General features: G+C 41.2%; 1 protein-coding gene across 9 annotated transcripts in view; it reads right to left on the bottom strand.

Annotated features, from left to right (window-relative positions):
- Positions 1-20,952, bottom strand: part of PAG1 (phosphoprotein membrane anchor with glycosphingolipid microdomains 1) — a 111,715-nt gene that overhangs the window by 18,770 nt on the left and 71,993 nt on the right. For 7 of the 9 annotated variants that reach the window (XM_062641557.1, XM_062641558.1, XM_062641559.1 and 4 more), the window contains 3 exons: positions 4,627-4,838; positions 2,252-2,303; positions 1,628-1,724 (listed from right to left, as the gene is read on the bottom strand). In XM_062641557.1, the coding sequence (XP_062497541.1) occupies positions 1,628-1,724; positions 2,252-2,303; positions 4,627-4,751 (274 nt within the window). In that variant the 5' untranslated portion in view covers positions 4,752-4,838. Of the gene's footprint in view, positions 1-349; positions 575-1,627; positions 1,725-2,251; positions 2,304-4,626; positions 4,839-4,942; positions 5,011-20,952 lie in introns of those variants that run through there. The other 2 variants (XM_062641561.1, XM_062641564.1) reach the window with 2 other exon arrangements.

The raw sequence follows: 20,952 nt of genomic DNA on the forward strand, positions 1-20,952 counted from the left end.
AGGCTAGAAACAGCAAAATAAAAAGAACTATTAACAAAAAACCACATAAAGTATAAATAAGAAGTTAAAGCACATTGGTTCCCATTATTCAAAAGGGCGTTATGCAGAGTGTAAGCCGATTAGTATCAGAGAGTCTGAAAACTGTCTGCTCGTTGACAGCACACCTTTCTGTAGCAGCTTTGGCAGCTGCATGTGTGGTGACTTACGGCAAAGAGAAATGCTTCCCTTCTGCCAGGCTTTGCTCTGCACATCAAGTCCCTTAGTAAGCCACATACCTAAATACACAACAAGCCAATGGATGGGAGCAGCGATTAGCTGCAAACCAAAGTTTAAAATTTCCTTTGCATACTCATCTCTGAGGCGGAAGGACTGAATACCTCTGGCCACACAAGGAGATGAGGAGGAGAGCTGTAAGTCAGGAGCATGGTCCCAGTGTTAGTGCCTAGTGTGGAGACAACAGTTGGTTCCCAGCGGCTCTGGGCTGAGAGCCAGTTTATATTTAGGTGCATCTGAGAAAAATATTTTCCAGTGATACTTCAGTGTGAATCATTTTGGGCATTCAGCAAAACAAAGACTAGGGGAAAAAAAAAAGCCTATTTATGTTGATTGTTTAAAAAAAAAATAAATAGAAAAATACAAGCAATTACCAGGTTGGAAGGGACCTCAAGGATCATCTGGTCCAACCTTTCAAGGCAAAGCATGACCTAGATGAGATGACCTAGACTAGCACCCTGTCCATCTAAATCTTAAAGGTGTCCAGTGTTGGGGAATCCACTACTCCCCTGAGGAAATTATTCCAACAGCTGATTTTTCTGATTGTGAAAAAATTTCTTCCTGGGTCCGGCTGGAATCTCCCCAAGAGCAATTTATGCCCATTACCCCTTAATTTTTCCATGTGACTCCTTGTAAAAAGGAGTCTCCTTCTTCTTTGTAGCCCAACTTTAAATACTGGAACATGCTGATAATGTATCCCCTGAGCCTTCCTTTCTCAAGGCTGAACAAACCCAGCTCTCTCAGCCTTTCCTCATATGACAGGCTTCCCAGTCCTTTGGGGAGAGCAGGACCTGAAAGATTTCTACAGTCTCCTGGAGTGCTTTTGAAGCTCTACGGTGTGACTGCATCCTCTGGTCACATCCCAGTCCCAACTGCTGGCCAACATTAGTCTTTGCCTGATGGCCTTGTCAATCTGCAGGTGTAGCTTTGGTGGCCCAGAGCAGGCCCTTAGCCCTTCTCCAGTGTTGACTGGTGCAGAGGACTGGGAGCTGGGATGTAGTGCTATGCCAGAGCGTGCCCAGCAGGGAACTGGAGATATAGCCTAAAATTCCAACATCTCCTTGGGATGGGCTACTTCCCAGGAAGGCAAACATGCTTATGTGAATTATGTTCTGTGTGTGCCCTGACTGCCCTCCAGAGAGCTGCATGTCCAGCCTCTACGCTGCGATACAGAAGCTGATCTGGTGTCAGACCTCCAGAAATGAGCAAAGGGAAACAAAGGGTATTCAGACAAATGGCATGACTTTGTGCTTGGAAAGCTAATCCAGAAGATTCAAGGGTCACCAGTGTAGGATCTGTGAGCAAGGAGATGGTGATGCTCATTCATCCCACCCACAGGGTCTGTGCTACTCACCCTCACCATTGCTGAGTGCTCCGTTCTGGTCGGTGCTCGGAGGGGGTTCAGTAGCTGAACTTGTGATCGAGTGGCTGAACACCTCCTTGTCAGAAGGCTGGAACACAAATAGTGAGATCTAACCACTGCTGGATCAGAATACATGTCTGCATAAATACAGAGGTGACAAATTTTGTTTTAATCTTGGGAACTGTGATTCACAGGTATTATTGGCAGGAAGAGTCAAACTATGCTGACTGTACTCAAAGATTCAGGTACTTGTGTTTACAGATGTAAAACCAAATAAATGCAAGCATGTCCAGAGTGATCTTCATTTCAACTTTTGTCATAATAGACAGTACCATGGCTTTAATTTGTGGGAAGGGTACGCTGTGCCTGTGCTGCAAATGGAGTGAAAGGCAGGTGGGAGATCTGGAGTACAACAGTGGCAGAAAAAGCATTGAGAAAGTGCAGATTATCGGGTCTACTCAGGTCCTCTCCTCTTCCTGTTCTGTAACTTCTAAAGTTTCCCTTGCTCAACCATCTCTGAATTCCTGAGCTATTTTCCAATCTGCAGTATTTTGCAGGGAGCTTGGTACAAACCAATTACAAGACAGACACAAGCTGCCAGAAATAAATACTCACCATATTCATCAGATTTTCATGATCTCCATTCTGATATTTGGCCTTCTTTTCCCTTAATGAAAAAGGCATACGAACTGTTATTACAGATTATGCTAATATACAAATGTCAATCATTAACAGACCTTATACTTCTACAGGGAATGGAATTGTGATTCACAATAATATTGAAAACAGTGTAACTGAAAATTATTACAGGGACTAGTATGACCTCTGTGTGAGGTCCCAGTCAAGAGAGGCAGGGTGGTATCTGAAGAGGCATGTATCTCACCATCCTTTTTCTCATTCAGTAGAAGGTCACAGTAAGGAGTAACTGATGATAATAAAAATAATATTATCCTCAATTTAATCATATCCAAAATGCTCAGAGGTAAATGAGATATGTGTTTTGGTGACAGACTACTTGGGTAATTCCTTAGACTGGTTCAGCAAAAGGTATTTATTGTATGAAGAATTAGAAAAGGCCCACAAAATCTAGCTTATTCCCGCTCAGGATACTAGTAACAGTTAATAATAAGCATAAGCAGTTCAGGAATGCCTATAAATTTCATAGCAGCAGAAGCCTTCATTTCAAAATGAGTCCTGCTTCACCAGGTACTTCACAGAACTCAAAGTATGGATCAAGTTTTCAGTTTTCACCATTTTGGAAATACAACTCTTATTCTGAAATACTGTAATAAACTATGAGCTTAAAACGATTACAGTCCTTTCCCTAAATGAAAAGCCAAGTAAAAAGGCAAGGAAATATTGACAATATGAAATCTGTGCTGCTTCTGAAGTCTGCAGTGCACTGTAGTTTCCACATTAGCAACTGTTAAAATTCTACCTAATTGGGAAATAAGAAATCAGAGCAAGTAAGGATCAATGCAGAGCAGCGTTAGAGTTCAGAAATACTTTATTTCCTCTCTGGAAGTTTTTTTCTGACTCTGACATTACAGAAAGAGCAGATTTTGTTTGGTTTTCCATATCCACAACCATTTGTTGAAATTCTACATAACTGCATTTATGCATAAATAATCTGCCCTACAGAACGATCTGAAATAAGAAATACTGCGTCCAGACTAGCAACACAAGAACTTAATAAAGAGCATCACCAGATAGTTTCTGATAATCTATCATCTCTGTAACTGCAAAGACATATTCAGTGGTTTGACTCTGTTTTAAAAACATCTTTCTTGAGCTGTTATCAAAGACTAGAGCGTTACAAGGCAAAACATGGTACCTAAATGCAATGTTTGTGGGCTTAAGGATTTTTAAATTAGATTTTATACTTTTAAATAAATAAAAAATTACATATTTCTACTATTTTTACACAGGTATCACAGGAACTGTGATAAATAGGAATGAATAGGAAGTGTTGAAGGCCAGGTTGGATGGGGCCTTGATCAGCCTGGTCTAGTGGAAGGTGTCCTGCCCATGGCAGGGGGATTGGAACTTGATGATCTTTAAGGTTCTTTCCAACCCAAACCATTCTCAGATACTGAAATGTTATCTTGCAAAAGCATTTCTCCTGAATCACATGAAATTACAAGTTCCAACCTATGCTTTTTAGGGTTTCAACCAGATTCTGGGGTCTAGTCTTTCCCATGACTGTTTCTAACAACATTGGCAATAGAGAAATCCTGCTGAAAACCTTCCACTGTAGACACATCTAATGCCAAGACAGTGTATGTTACAGCTGCACAGCTTCCTCAATGCTCTCAATGTTGAATGACTGAAAGAACATCCTTCCACAGGCATAAGGGTGCTGCTGTACTGAGTTATTGGATAAGTTTCCCCCCAACACACACACTTGGCTGATTGAACTATCCTGGCAAAATATAGCAATATGGACCCCAGCAGTCATGCTCCTCATTATGAAGGGTCTGACATGGTGGAAGGGTGCTGTGGATTAAGCACAGGTTGCCCAGCTCCCCGTGCAATCAGCAGGGCTCTGCTTAAGAGTCATGAAGAGGCCTTGAAATGGGACTCAACAAAGTCAGTAGAAATGCCTGTATTGGTAAAATTGAACCCTCTTTTGGAGAAGAAAATACGGATAAGGTATGAATACAAGACGTTAATTAGTATAACTGTTTCAGGTTAGCAGTGTGCTCTGCTAACAGTCAGTGTCTGTGCTCCAGACTTCAGCGTAGGAGAAAGCACCTAGCCAACATAACAGTGTTTTTCCTTCACAGCAAAAGAAAAAAATAAATTTAGATTTTAGAATGAACAGAACTGTTCAAATTCAGGTTTGCTCCAAAAACACATGTTGTACTGTATGTTTTTATTTCTGTACCCAAGTCCTCACTGTCTTTCTAACTAGTTATTAGTGAAGCTATTTCAATCCCTACACTATTTGACTCAAGAACCATTTCTGCCAGCTAAGCTCTTGACCTCACCTGTTGCAGCTGGAGCAGAGGAAGATGAGGAAGGTGAGGAACAAGAGTGTTGTCATGGCTGCCAAACTTCCCCACAAGATGATGTGAACCTGACTACTGCTTAAGAAACCACCTTCTGGCCCCATGGTACTAGCAGGAGCTGGAGTCACTTGGGGATGAAGAGGTTATTCCTTGGAGAAGGCTGGCATCTGTGCTGCATGCACCTTCTGTTTCTGCAGAAAGAAAAACACCGTTAAGAGGTTAATGTAAATTTTTGAAGATAATGAATCTGACAGCTACAAGTCTGGCAGGAGAGATTTTCTAATCCAGATCTTACAAAAAGACAGTTTCAAGTACAAGCCAGCCAGCCAAAGAGATTTTCAGCTACGTTTCTGACAGTGACATAGAACAAACCTTGTCAAATATTAACACAAGCTGTTACTTATCTACCATCTCAACAAGAATAAAAGGTAGTACAGTATCTCTGTACTCTTATTTTGAGGAAAAAGACTATAAATCCTCTTTGAGAGATAAAGCAGTCTATTTTGCAGTGATATTTGTTAACTTCATTGAAAAGTGAGCTTTCAAACAAACTACAACTTCTGCAAAGTTACAGGCCAAAAAGAGAACTGAAGCAGGCATTCACCTCCTTCCCTCTTAATGTCTCCTGCCTCCATGTGATATGGTGCTTGACATACAGTGACAAATATGCTAGGTAAACCTTTAAAAGGAGTACCACAAAAACCTATCTTGCAGTGGATCAGTTCTAGTCTTCTTTCTATGTGAAATGCTTATTTTCTTCATAGCATGTCTGGAAAGTAATAATAATGAACTTTCTTTTTTGCTTCTGCCCACTTGAGTCTAAGAAAATGACTAACAAGAAAAGTAGGCAGAGTGGCTTTCAAGAACTTGAACAAATGCAACTTTTGCTTCAGCACATCAGTGGATGGTGAGACACCCTGGGTAAATGGTATTTACAGAATGGCAGAATGCTTTGGGTTGTAAGGGACCTTAAAGACCATCTAGTTCCAACAAGTTTTGGTATACAACATATTCTAAAATTTTACACACATTCTTAATGCAATACATTGTAATACATGGCAAAATTCAAAAGGTGTCTTTCATTCTGCACCGCTGAAGATATCAGTGTATCCATAATTTAGGAATTGGTTATGCAAAGTCCATTTACAGGCTTTCAGCATGTCACCATTTTGTTATTAAAATCTTATAAGAAAAAAAGATTAATTTTCAGAAAAAGGCCATTCACATCAAAGGAAATCTGGTGAGCCAGCAGAAGAAACTTAAGCTATGTGACTGGGTAGCTCTTACAAATAACATTTCTGTTTCTACATAAAATGAGCTCTTTGGTTTCTAGCACAGATGTGTCTTACTGGTAGCTTTGAGCACCAGCATTAAAGAGCCACCACTCTTTGGGGATGACCACTGCCAAGCAATGCACCTCTCTCATTAGCTTGGTAGAGTTTGAAAAATTACACATTTAAAAGCAATGGCAGACAACTCTAATATATATATATACTGCAGATGTGAATCTGACACAGCCCTTCATCATCCCTATTATAAAACAAAACTTAGGTTATTTCTATGCCGAGTCACAGGCACACCACTGACTGTGACATGGAGAGACCTTAAGAGAAGCTGAATCAGATTTAGTCAGGAGAAAACTTGGTGTAATGCCCACAGAGACGTCTCTGATGAGTTGCAAGGGTATTGTGCAATGGGGTGGATTCCTGCAGAGGCGATGGACTGTTCTCATTTAGAAAACTCTACAAAGTCCACTGCATTGGCTGCCTTAACTAGCTCCGAACCTTTGTTGAATGTTTTGAATAGAAAGTATTTTTCTTTGCAACTTTTAATTTTTATAAATTTTCAAAGAAATTTTCTGTCCTGCTAAAGCTTTTAAAAGTTATTCTTAAAAGATCTTTTGCCTTCTTTTTCACATCCTTTTGCCTTTAAAAAATAATTTTCTTCCTTCCTTGACAAAAAAGGATGAAATGAAAATGAACTGTGAAAAAAATGAAAACCAAATCAAATATTCTGTGAACATTTCTGTTGTCTTTTTTCTTTCCTTAGTCTTCCCAAGAAATAAAAAGACAGAATACAAATTAAAAAGAAAAAAAAAAGGAAACTTTTGTCCTTTTTTTTTTCTTCAAATATTGGTCAGAGAAAAATATATGTAAGAGAGCAGAGATTTCAAAATATTTTTCTTCTTTCTTAAACCAGAATCACAAATTCATTTTTTTTAAAAGCAGATACAGAATTGTCTTAAAAGATATAATTTAAATCATTTCTAAGTTCATGAATTTATACCTACTCTGAAAAACAACATTACAGTACTCTCATATGACTAAATAATGTAACATAAGCTAATATGGTAGGAAAAGTTATTCTTTTATTATATATACTTAAGGCTGCTGGCCTTTATATAAAGATAATAGCTGATCCAAGGAAAGCTAAGAATGCATGGGGAGCAGCTCCATGGAAAAGCTTTATCTTTAAATACTTCAGTATAGAGTGGGGAAATGTGGGGATGAGTAGGAGCAGATGGAGTTGAGACTGAGCATAAAGAGGAGTGAGATCAGAGAGAGATTCAAGGGAGACCTACATGCGAATGTCAGGAGTGAAGTGCAAGATTGAAGCTAGACACAAGACATCCCACCAGGCAGAAGCTAAATGGAGCAAAGAGAACAACCAAGGACAGAAGATGTAGTTAATGCACAGGAAAAAAGCAGGAATTCAGACACCAAAGCTTTGGCTGTAAGTTGAGAGAAAGAGGTCAGAAAAGGTCAGAAAAGTACAGTGGCACTTGAACCAGGGGAGGCAACTACCGGAGACACCAGTTACCAGTGCAAGCAGAATAGAGTAATAAATGGGAACAGGCTGATGACAGATGAAGCACTTTGTGAGGGAAGCTGAGCAGGCAAGATGCGACCAGTGACACCTCTTAGCTCCTTGAGTGGTGAGAATCTAGCATAAGTGCCAGAGGACCTAGAAGCTGCCCAGCATACAGGACAACCAGAAGAAAATATAATACAAAGGAAGCATGCCTGCTTTCATCCTCTGTGCACCTTTCTCATGAAGTGCCATCAGAGGGCTTACTCCTACTGTTTAATGCTACCCAAACAATGAGCCTGAAATAGTATTCACTCAGGTTGGTGCCTTTAACACAGGAGAGCTTGAGAGCTTCTGAAATACTTGAAGCTGGACAAGCACCCATCAGGTGTCCTGACCAGCCCTGGAGAGAAACCTGGTAGAGAGATACATTGAAAACACAACTGTCTGGACTGCCCTTGCTTCCATGTGGTAAATCCCTGGACCCTAAAACGTTAATGTATGTGTAATACAAGGGATTGTGGAGCTGATTCAGAGGCCAGCTTTAAAAAGAGACTTATTTGCAATCATGACTATGGAACAACAAACCACTAATTTCAAAAAGCTTTTATACAGCTGAAATAGTTAACTACTTTTACAATATAAAGTGATATTGTGCTGCCCTCTGGTGAATCTCTCCATTTGGGGACAGGGATTTGTGGCTCTGGTGAGGGTGCTTCAGAGATGGATGCAAGCCATGAAGTTTACATGGGGCCATTCTTCTGCTGGGCTTGAAAAAGACCTACCTCCACCCTTGCAGATTGCCAGAATTGAATAGGTTACAGAGAGACATGGCTAGGAAAGAATAACAGTCAACTAAACTGTATTTTTTTAATTATTATCACTTTTGTATGTGATGATTTTTTAAGATGCAGATTTCTTGCATTGTGCCCTTTCCACACAGAATGCTGGTGATGCCAAAGTCTGAAAAAAGAGTAGTACAGACAGGCCTGAAATACCTGGATAAGAACCTTGGTTATTTCACTGAAGACAAAATGCAAACAACAGCTTGCACTCACATTTCAAAGCCACTATCACTTTAGAAAACCAATTCTTACACTATATTTAAGAAAATTTCTCCTACTTGTGGGAACTTTCTCTTGCTTTTTAGACATCAATATTTGCCATTAGTAGAACCTACATGACAAATAACACCTGTAGCTATTTCCTCAAAATTGCACTTAAATGCCCAATTAGGTCTGCAGTTTCAGAAAGACACGTATTTCACTGCATGACCTGCACTTCCATGGTGAAGAATGTGTTATTTTTCCTCGCAGCTGTTGGAGGGATAAAGCAGAGCTGAGGCTGTGCAGCCAGATGCAGTGATGTAGGGAGTGTACAACATGCAAGTATAAGTTTGTGGCCAAACAGAAGAAGAAAAAATTGTATCTGGGGTGAAGCAATTTTGAGCCCAAGATGTAGACTGCAATTTTAGGGAGCACACGGAGTGAAAATTTTAACTAGTGGGGAAGCTGCTGCACAAACTTGGACTGAAACCTGGGCTTCTGAAGCTCAGGAACTGACCAATCCAGTGTGCTTCAGGTCCAGCATCTGACCTAGATTTTCCAAGCAAAGATTTGCCCAAGCCTGTGGCAGAATGCATATGGGATGTGCTTTGCGAGAGGCAGACACCATGCCTTGGTGGCCTCACAGGAGATGGCAGCATGTCCCTCTCCCACCACCCTCCTCTTGGCTTCTGGGTTTTACACCTGCTTCATTCATGCCCTGCTGCAAACCAAGCTCAGCCCACATCTTCCAGAAGGGAAGGAGTGGGAAAAACTGACTGCTTCACCCCTCCGGGTTTTTTAATGAATTATAGATGGAGCGAACGCAAGAGAAGAAATAATTCTGACAACTGAGTGACTCTGAATGCAAAGAAGCCAAATGTGACAGGACAGGAGAGATTTGGGGAGGGCTGCAGGATCACGACTCCCTGTCCTGGGCTGTCAGGCCAGATTCGGCTAACATGGGCTCTGCCCAGGAGCTTCACATGCTCGCCTCTGTGCAGAGTTTCAGTTATTGGGCTAATTTTCAAGCTGCTTGGTCTCCCGCTTTTCCTCTTCTTTCTACTTCTGAGGCAGGAGCTGAGAAGTATGAAACTATCATCCCCTTGTCTGCATCCAGCTGCAAACATGGTCATTCAAACACGAAACCAGAACAGAAACCTGGGCTATGAAGAAGAGGCAGTACCAGAAACAGTCCTGCAGGTGTGAATAATGCCCCTGAACCTAGATCCTTCTATCCTCCATTCCTCCAAATCCTCGAAATGGACTGACTTTATGAAGCTAGCATCCTACTGGAGACCCAGTGAGGTCCTGTTACCTTACTCCTTTTCCAGAAATCTCCCTCTGCAACTTCAGACCCAGCTCAGGCATCAGTGGGTGCAGTGTATCTCCAAGTGCCCAAAGACTGAACGCACCCCCGTATGTGACATCCTCAGGCCACCCTAAAGAAAACACCTGAAGGAAGCAGTCCATTACCTTGCTGTTCTATCTTCGTAAAAGCAGATCCTTCAAATCTCAGACTGAACATCTGACAACAGTGGATCCCTTTTGACCTTGGCCCCACTGTGCAAGAGCTCCTTCCCTTCTTTTGGTACTCCACCACAGGACATGCCCAGTGTTCTACCCACTCCAGCTCCTCTCACCAGCTGCTCTCTCTTCTCCCAGTTCCCAGTTGTCTGCTGTCAGGGGCAATCACCTCTATTACAGGTGACAAAAACCATATTAAGATACCAAAATAGCAATAAGCATGCATGAGTACTTAATAAAGTACAGAGATACCGAAACTTTATCAAAAAGATACCACGCAGATAATTCTCAGGAATTGCTGCATTAAAACAGATAGCACTATGGAACAGCCTGAATACACAAACATTATCCTTACTTTAAATTGCTGCTAGGAGGATAAGCATAGTTAAATGCTTCTGGAGACAACAGGTAACAGGACTGCTGCTTGGACTGAGGTCAGGATTGACGGAACATCTCATACCACCACAGTGTCACTAGAATCAAGATTGTGACGTTTCTCCAAATGCCCTGTAACAAAGTTGTAAGATCTATATGTATTACTGTTTCTGCACCTGTGTTGCCTTGTTTTGGCTTCTAGCTGCTTGTATGCAGATCCAGTACTGAACTACACAAACCTTAAGACCATGCTCACCTTTTTCATGCAGTACCTACTGCATTTAACTCTTGGGGTTCCTATGCACTTAAACCAGGACAAATCATTCCCTACAACAGATTAAAGCTCTGCTGGTGCAGCTGGGTTTTGAGCTGCTTGGCTTGGCAGTACCCATTTAATGAGAACAGTTTAAGGCAGACATGTCTTACTCCAAGCAGTGAAGACCAGATGTGCACATAATTAAGGCCTGATCCTGGAAGCCTGGTGCTGGAAGGAATTACTGATATGGACTGCACTGCTATTGCAGGCTGTCAGAGAAGCCTTGCAGAAACTGCGTGCTGTAAGCTTTCAAAATAATTCATGTTTCTGCTTCGTGAAGCAGCAGAATAATGAGGTTCTGATCTAATTCCCCACTGTATCTACTTCTACAGAAATCATAGCTGGCTTATCAAAGGATATGTGTGCTCTATAATGGGCAAAAAGAGATCTAAGACAAAACCAAACAGGCCCAAACCACCGGTCACTTTTAACCCCTTCTAAGTCTCAACTTCTAAAGAGAAACCAAGTCTCTCTGAAAACATCTATCTCTGGCACTGCAGAAAAAATAAAAAAGGTTTTGCAGCAGTAAATGCTGATTTATGCCGCAATCTGCATTTAGACTCCAATCAACTCATTCATGCCTTTGTCAGACAACATCACCTCAAGGTCAACAAAGTTGACCTGACTTCTCTTTCCGTGCTTTCCTTTGTACTCCTACTAGAATTTTAGCAATTTCACATTAGCCTGCATTGCAGGCTCCCTTTCCTCCTCAGAAAGACATTTGGGAAAGTGGGAAGAATCAAGGAAATTGTGTGAACAATCAAGTGTGTGAATTCAGGAGCTTGCTTTAAGGCAGTGGAATAGTTTCCATTAAAATAGTGGAGAAATTCAGAACATAAGAGATGTCACTAGCAAGGTTTTCTAGCAGACGGTAAAATTAGATTTTCAAAGGAAGGTGAGCATAATTGCATATGAACATGATTATGTCCCCGTGAAACACAGTCTACATCCCAGGGTTAATACATGTGCATAATTATGTACCTAACGTGCCATGTAGCTAGCACATTTATTTCCCACACTCACAAGGTCTTTCTGTGTATAAACCACACACGCTCACTAATCTCCAATAAGGCTACCTTCCATTATAAATCGGGTCCTGAGCAAACAGGTTTTTAAACTAATAACTTAAAGCTCACAAATTCCTTCCATGGTGGGTAATAACATTACCCCCATTCCACTGCCAGCAGTACAAAACCTTCAGCACAAGCAAGGAAAAGCGGAGCACTGTGGACACAGCTTGCAAATGCAGAGCTGTCCGGACTTGGCCAGTTGCTGAGGAAGAAACCAATAATGAAGCCTCTGTGAAACAGCTCCTAGGAACACCACCACATATTTTCCCCAGGCTTTAGCAGCCAAATAATGACTGTCTAGAATGCAACAGCAGAAAAGCTTTATCTGATGAGTGACCGTGCCAAAGATTATAGCTTAATTGTAGCATATTATGCTCTTTCCCACACCCCCACAATATCCCATACTGCTTTCTGGCTGCAGTGAGGTAATTAGACCACGATTACTGCATACTTTAGAGTATACAGAAATGAAAGCTGTCTTTGTGAAGTGCTTTCCAGCTCTGACACAACTACTCCTGATATCTTTGCTTTTCCTGGAACGAGGTGCTACTTCATATTCAGCACTGCCTGTTTATAATTGCACTTTACTGTTTATGAAATTCTACCATCCCAAGTCCCCTTTCAGTCTTTGCAGTGAAAGAACATTTTGAGCAACCCTTTTGCAAACTCAGGTAATAACAGAAATACAGAACTCCTCTAGCCTGGGAAGTGGGAACACACAGAGATTGCCTCTGTCATCTGACCTACAAGACCTCTAAAACCCATGGCAATCAGACTTGTTCTCAAAATGATGTCTGAATCAGGCCCATGAAACATGACAGACAGTACTTTTCCAGAGACCACTTCCAAATTCCAAAGGACCCTGAACGTAGAAATACAGAAGATTGCAGAATATGCAACGGCAAACCACAATGCTCTGATTGTCCCCAACAAAATGCTGAAGAAGGCGGAACTTCTCTTAAAAAACAAGGCTCTTACTTAGAGTGGGATTCAACTTCTGTATGTTTATTTCTCTAAAAACAGGCTTCTCTTCACCAAGATGCTATCTACGGGGTCCCACCTGAGAGATCTCACCTCTGTTCTCATCACATGAGAAGGCTAAATGACTTCCATTGATGCTTCACTTCTAGATTGCTAAAATTTTAGTACTAATAGTTAGATCAGTTCTACCTAAACTGAGAAATTTAAAAAGTGCCCTGTATCCAACTCTCAGGGCATTACAGCCTTAATCTAAAAAGCTCAGATTACTGAATGCCAAAGATAGCATATATCTATACATATAAAAGTCTGGAAGACAAGAGTGTTCCAGGGAAGCTAAATGATGGTCCTTAGAGGTAGAGCACAAATTACATCAGAGGGACCTATTATATATAAGATCAAATAATCTTGAAGCAAAAGAATTTAGTGAGAATTGAACTGTATAATATCCTGCAGCAAGACAGGCAGCAGTCAGTAAGTTAGGGACAGACCAATTTTAAGAAAACAGCATTCAGCTTGTGATGTCCTTTGTAAAGCTGAAGGGCTATTTCAAGCTCAAATTTCTCATTATTCACTCTGATTCAGTAAAATTAATTTTAACTTTCTAGCATTTGTATTTTATTAGGACTGCCAGCTTTTCTTAAATATTTGGTGCAGATATAGGTATAGAAGCCTTCTTCATTGCTGATAATGGTCCATGTCCTGAAGAGTTTATATTTTACCTAGGTAAGACCAAGTTAGCACAGGAGAGACTCCCTTTTCATGAATAAAAAAAAAAAGTTCAAGACAGAGGTGGATTCAGTGTTTTTTTAAGAGCTTTTTGGCAGAGATGAGAACTGCTCCCAGTTGCCTGCAATGCCTTGCCAATGCCTCATCTATGTGATCTTCCTTTTCTTCTTTGACTTGGAAACTTGGAAGCATGGTCCTCAAGGACCATGTGGACCTTGAGGAAAGGTGCTGCCTTAACTTCACTCATCTAAAAATAATCTAAACTGTCTGCATGGTCAGTGAAGACAAACTTCTGCCTGCAGAGAGGAGTACCTTCTCAGGTAGAGGAGACTAGGAATGGCCTTCACAGCTGGTCATACCTAGTCTCCTCTTACAGACCACTGAACTTCCAGACACCTAAAATAAGGAGAGGAGATACCTATACATCATGGGCAAAAGCAGGGAAGTTAATGTGAAGTGACCAAGTGGGGGAGGTCTTTGCGTTACCTTCCTTGGCTGACATGTCAGAACAGAAAACGTGGCTGTGTAGTGGGAGCAGTACTGACAGACCAGGGCTTTTCATGGCCTCACGCTGTTGCACTATTTCATTGTAATTTCTCCCTGACATTTACATGATGATGTCATTCTGTCCTTTCAATGGGAAGCAGAGCTGGGGCAAATGAAAATATTACTTGCTTTTGACGGTCCAGCACACCCTGCAACTTCACCCTCCCCACTGAGGTGCACGGATCTTCTTGCCAGCTGGAGCAGCATGGGGTAGTGAGGCAAAATAAATCCAACAATTTCCTGCTCCCCACACCAACATCCTGGCACGTGGCACATTTTATCCTATGGGGAGGGAAATAAAAAACTCTGGGCTTGATCCTGATGGACTGAAGCAGCAAAAGCTAATCATGTATCCTCTGGGAATGATCTACGAACTGGGTCTCCCCCATGCACACCCAAACCCCTCACTCCCTCATCATGACTCACAGCAAATACAATTATAAGATCTAATGAACTGCAACTAATGTAATTCTGAAAGTCTTCACAGCTAATGAGAACCAGGTCTTCCCCTTCTTGATTTGAGGTGTTTAGTTCATACACTGTGGAAAAGAAACTGTCCATAAAGCTATGTATGAATATTGCATTTACATACGCAGCAAATGCAGTTGCCTGCCACAGTGTTGGACTCTTTCTCCTGACTGCTGGATATTTAACAGTAGGAAACTACCTGTGAAGAGAAATGGACTTCAGAAGATGGATACTTTCTCACACCATTTCAAGGGAACTCACCATTTTTAGTATCATCTACTAACTACCACTTTTCAATCTGAACTCGGTATAAACAGAACATTTCCTCAACATGAATAAATCATGATCACTAATAAAAATACACCCCTCTTCCACCTAAGCAAGAATCAGAAGACAGAATTTGGCCTACAGCTTGTAAACCTGAATAACAAATGACTAAAAAAACCCTTTTTTTCCCTTTCCTCCAGTCAGTTCTTTTTGCTGCCTGTTGGCATCTATTTTTCTCCAATTTAAGCATCACTAATGCTGCAAGACTTCTCCTGCCTCTCTGCTTTCCCACATTACTATCATTAACCTTATTTTAGCAGGAAGCACTACAATCTGAGTAGCACTGCAGATAGAAGGGTAAATACATCATGCCTCCTGCAAGGAGTTTGAGTTAGTACTTTTGAGTTACAAGCTGCCAAAGCATGATGACAGAGAAGCAACTGCTGGTAAGCAGGACAAGCAGAGCACCGCATCATAGAGTCAGTAATCAGCCTCGCTTTTCTTCTTACAGGTCTTGCTTTTGTGCTGACCCAAATCATTACTTCATCCCCACAGAACTTGGTCTTGTTAAGGCTTTTAAGGAGAAGAATAAGACTAAAGTTTGATGAAAACCCTATACTGGATACAAGGGTAACTGCTCTCCAGGGACAGGAGAGTAATCAAGACAGACCAGGTAAGATGAAGAACAGTTCAGACTGGTGATGTATGAGGGGAAGAGCAGAAAGCAAGCTCAAAACCTCTGTACAGTAGTCCAATTTACACAGAGCTGAGAGAGTCTTTTAGCTGTACACATGCAACCACAGTGTGCATACACACCAAAGCAACTACTGTTTCCACTCCTGCATGGCCAGGAAGCCTTGACCACTGCTGTCTCGCTTCCTTCTGGTACCTTCACCCACCCTCTACCACCAGTGAAGCCTCGTTCCTTCTTCCATAACCACCACCTCCTCCTTTCCAGAAGCCACACCAGTACTGCTCCAGTGCTGCAGCTCCACGAGGGCATTAGCTGAGTATTTCTCACCCTGGAAAACACTTCTGGTTTAGCACTTCTTCCCCTAATTATTTTTCTATAATAATATACTGATCCAGCAAAATCACACAAATTTCTTATAAAATTACCAGTAGATATCAATATTTATTGATTACTTTAGATATGGCCTATTAATACTAATAAGAAGTCAGTTCAAGAACAGATACAGCTACAATACACCCCTCACCCCCCAAGCAATTTCAACAGCTAGTTATCTTTTACAATTTACCATTACTTCACTGCTATAATACCCTGTTCAGGTTTGATTTTCCTTTGCCAAGCAGTCTGGATTTCATCTGCTTTATCTTTATTCTTTGAGAAATTCACCATGCTCAGGCTTGCTGTAACACCCTCCTGAACGTGGCTCATTTCAAAGGACAACCTAACACTAAGTGGTGAAAAAACACTTTATCTTTTATCCTTTTCCATCACTTCAGGATACAGTTTTATTGTAAAGCAATCAGATTCTGCAGGAAGAAACAGGTTTCAAAAGAAACCATTCCCAAATCAAGAGGGTGACCATCAGTCACTGAAAGCTGAAACATTTACAGGTTAATATGGTGGCAGCAATAGCAAATTCATTTTTCCTTTTGTTGAAAGATTTTCTCAGGTACAGCGAACAGCTGGCAAACTGCCTGAAGAGCAGAGGTCATCAGCTCTGCGCTTACTTAGACACAATACCAAAATGACGTGCTACTTTCAGAAACACAACTGTGCCGTTCTTATAGAGAACCCTCTTTGAATTTTCAGCTGGCTTGTAACACATGACCTTAGTTTTGGGCAGCCGCTAAACTACTTGTGTTGCTATGCATTCCCATGAACTATTCAACCAACAGGAGAAACACAAGACTGAGTTTGGCTGGAAGAAAGCAAAACCAACAGAAAGTCTCATCACTCTCTTTACCCCAGTTTTACAAGTCTAAAAATAGCAGAAGGGAGCTAAGAGATATAACATGGGCAAGAATGAGAACCAGACTAGCAAAGGAAAATTTATTCTTGGAAAATCCCTCGTTTTGGAATGGTTCCACACAGCCATGCACTGACCCAAATAGATTGTGGCTCCTATCATTCCCTAGTGCATGCAAACAGACAAAATGCTGACGTGCACCAAAACGGTTTGAGGCAAAAAAGCCAGCCAAATATGCACAGAAACTGCCAAAAAAAGAAAAAGCACAGCAGCTGGTGCACAACTGCTAATAGGCAAAGACAGCACTGCTGGCAAACACAGGTGAAGCAGAGGCAAAGAAAAGGCAAAATGATCACAGAAAATCCAAAGGTCAGCCAAAAAAAGATGGAGAAAACAAGCAAGTCACCATAGAGTACCTACTGCTGCCTCAGAAGGACAGTCATTTGACCCATTTCAGGCCATCCAATTTATTCCACTGTGGTGGTGCTGCTCAGTGATCATGACTCAGGGACACTAATTTCCCCCTGGTGCAGCTTTCTGACTTGGCTTGATTGCCTGTGTTGCCATTCTGTGGCTCTGCAGATGAGCCTGGAGGACAGGGAGATCATGGGTCAAATCCACAGCACGTCTCACCAGCTGAGATACAGAGCACAGCAGAGCAGTAACATGGACAGCAACTACAGTTTTCTCTCCTTTATTCCTCTCAACCCTTCCACAGTTTTCTAATTTCCTATCAATGAAGTCCCATGTGGCACTGCACGCTCAGTGAAATGTCACACGTGTGACGTGATGGCTGGGAGTCAGCCACCCATCATGAGATGTGAGATGTCCAAGTGCGTTTATGGGCAAACAATGTGTTTGAGCCTCCATACTCCGAGGGGCTACAAGGCAATGGAGCCTCACAAGGGATGCAGCTGACCAGCCCATGGGAATGCTACTTAGTTGCCCAAACACTGGCAGATAGGACCACCTGAGCTGCCAAGGGCATCCAAGCTATCTGGATGTCTGCACAGATATGTTCATGGAGGTGGACAACTTGATGCAGGAACTGCAGGACATTCATGCCCTTCTGAAGTGGCAGCTGGGGGTCAAGGGGCATAGTCTATGCCATTTAAAACAGCATTAAGTACCCTCTCTCTAGGCAGATGAAATCTGCATCTGGATGCCGTTGGCAGACCTGGCACAGGAGCTACAGAAAACTGTCATGTTTCTCAAATAGCTTTCAGAGGCTACAAAAAACATCCAACGGCATCTCAAATGGCACCAGCTGCTTCTGCATGGCAGCTGAAGGGGGCCCTTATTGCCACTGACTGTAACAGGGCTTGAAGATGCCTTACAGGTATTTGCCTAAATTTGGAAATTTTCATTTGTACTTCAATCTCGTACCAGTAACATCATGCTAATTGTTACACAGATACAAGCGTCTTCCTCTACAATAATTTTTCGAACAAGGCTGAATGCTTTTAGCACTAAATCATTCTCAGAAAGTCGTAAGGATTTATGCAGGGATGAAACATTTTAGTCTAGTATCAGAAGAACACTTTTCTCCAAGCAGAACAATGCCAGAGCATCACACTCCTTCCAGCTGGCAGGATGAAAAATGAATGTCCAGATTTTCAGCAACATTCACTACCACAAACCCTGTAATATTAAATTACCTGACAGTGCTTAGGACTCCCAAGTAGAGAAGAAAAGCAGCAAATAAAAACACATGAATTTAGTCACTGTATGAATTTTTAAGACCCTTCTGCTGGAGCATCAGTGTATGGGCTCATATCAACATTGCGTTAAACATCGCTAAGCAGCTACAGAATGCATGTATAAGGCTAGCAAACAACCGTCAAAAGGCCCCTATTCAGAAAAAAAGAAGTTCTTCTCCACTCATGAACATTTTTTAAAAAGTGTTCATTTCCCTGTAATTTTTCCCCCTTAAAATTTTACGTTACCACAAAGAGATAGGTAGGAAGGGAGCTTCTGGCCCAAACCTGCTCCCAATTGCTCTTGTATAGTAACTGCAGTCAGAACCTTGTCCTCTCTGTGGAATTACATGCTACTCTAGGTTTCTCTTTATTTAACTCAACATTAACATACACGTCTCCGCAGTAAAATATTAAGCCTGCTCTACAGGCAACTATTTGCCCAACTACTTTACACAAAAGTAGAAAAAATGACAAAGCCTTTTACTATACAGTTAAAGAGCCCAACAACATTTAAAAGGCTTCAAGAATTCAGAGACCTTAAGAAAAATACAGAGTTATTCTTTCTGTAACAGGAAATTTCCAGTAAGTCAGGTCATGGACTTCTCTTGTAGTCTCTTCTTGCTTTGTCTTTAATACTGGTGTGCTGTTATGAAAAAGAAATAAATAGCTAAGTGCCCTGCAGTTAGTGCTAAACATTAGTTACTATTTTGTAAAAGTAAGTTGAAACTTAAATGTCATCTTTCAGTGTAAATCTGCTGAGACTGAGTCTCTTCCCAGAGTAAATCTATTACACTTCAGTAAATAGATGGGATATAAATAAAGTAGGAACTCGGCAGAGTTTAAAACAGGAACTGCCACTGTATTACCATGCTTATGGCAATGTTACTTAGAAGTATTTGTTTTAAAGTCTCAGCAGGCTCACCCTGCTGAACGGTTTATGTAGAACATCTACCAAACAGACAGAATTGATCTCTGAGTGTGTCCTGCTTGGTTTGTAAATTTACCTACTGTGACTAAGTACATAACTCATTAGTAAAAACAGTCAGACCTGGTTTTCCTGAGGGTAAACTAATGTTTCCCATCATCCTTGAGAAAAAACTCCACAGAACAAGAGATAAGGAAAATGTAAGGCATTTAAATAAGAGCCATTATTTGAAAAGCTTACTCCCATGGCCTGAATCAACATGCAAACATGGACTCCCAATCATCTTCACAAGATAATTATAATTCATAATTGGCACTTCTAAAGTGCTCTCACAGAACTGTGCAAATATTGACTAATTAGCCACACCAGAATCCTGTGGGGCAGGTGAGCAGATACATTAACCCCTCTTGCCTGCTGAAGGGGCTGAAAAGGCGGCGAGGTTTCCAGCCCCGTGCCCCTTGCCCAGCCCATGTTGCTCCCTCCACTGATGTGCACAGAGGGGATGAGATGAGCTCTGTATTAGCGGAGCTCTGGAAATAGTGGCCAAACCTCAGTTAGTTATTCAAAGTCTTGTTAAACAAAAGGTCTAGATATTCAAATGTAAAAATAAAGCCTGAGGATTTGATAGTATACACATGTGAATGGTAGCCTTTTGTGCTGAGGAACACTCTATGTACTACTGCACAATCACTGCTTATTCCCAGGAACAAAATATTACACAGGTCCTCTGTACGGAAGGGTAGAGTAGAATGGAATGGAAGAGTAGAAGAAGAGCTCTGTATGAGTGGAGTAAGACACCCCTTTACTTGAAATTCAGAAGAATCTACTGTGTACTCAAAATGAACCTTGAAGAAACTAGAAGTCCTGATAGAGCCTCCAAGAGGTTTTACCTTCCTCATGTAGTAAAACACACAAAGCAGGCAGCACCACTAGCCTAGAAGAAGAGTTTAAAAGTGAAGATCCCCCATTAAATCTATCTCAATTAAGTTGCCCTTAGAAAAGCAAGTCATTACTGTCTCAGGTTTGCTGCTTTAAACCAGCAAACACTAATGATGGCTTTATTCCAGAGCTTTGTTTTTAACCACCACTTTCAGAGGTGACAATCAGATCTTTTCCAAATAATTGTATTATCAAAAGCTTACAACATATATAATATACACCATATAAAAAATTTTTATTTGGCATAATCCTGCTTTGTCTATTGAAGCCGCTGGTTTTGTGTTGTGTCTAATTTCAGCTACAATCTCCTTTGGGGAAAGACTGTGTCCCTGTGGTTTTGTAAAGCCTCATTCACAGTTAGAATGGCCTATAAATAAAATAAATAAGGAGAAATCATGAACTGTGGGAATTTATTCTGCATTTATCAGGAATTCACAAGTGAGGATTTACACAGTTTTAAAAACAGATTTTGAGATATCTTCCAGAGATTTGGTTCTTTTCTACTTTTTAGAAACTGAGAAATTGGGAGAAGTCTTTTATTTACCTGCAACAACTATCTAGGTAAAAATAACAACAGAAAAATCCAGTTACTGTGGACTGCTTGAATACTAAATCCACGTTTATTCCACTCTGAAGCTCATTCTGTAAATGAGTTCATGTGTAACTGCTCCTGAGAC

The sequence above is a fragment of the Pezoporus occidentalis genome, unplaced genomic scaffold, assembly GCF_034315485.1.
Source record: "Pezoporus occidentalis ecotype Australia unplaced genomic scaffold, CSIRO_AGI_Poc_V1 ctg69, whole genome shotgun sequence".
Classification (NCBI taxonomy): domain Eukaryota; kingdom Metazoa; phylum Chordata; class Aves; order Psittaciformes; family Psittacidae; genus Pezoporus; species Pezoporus occidentalis.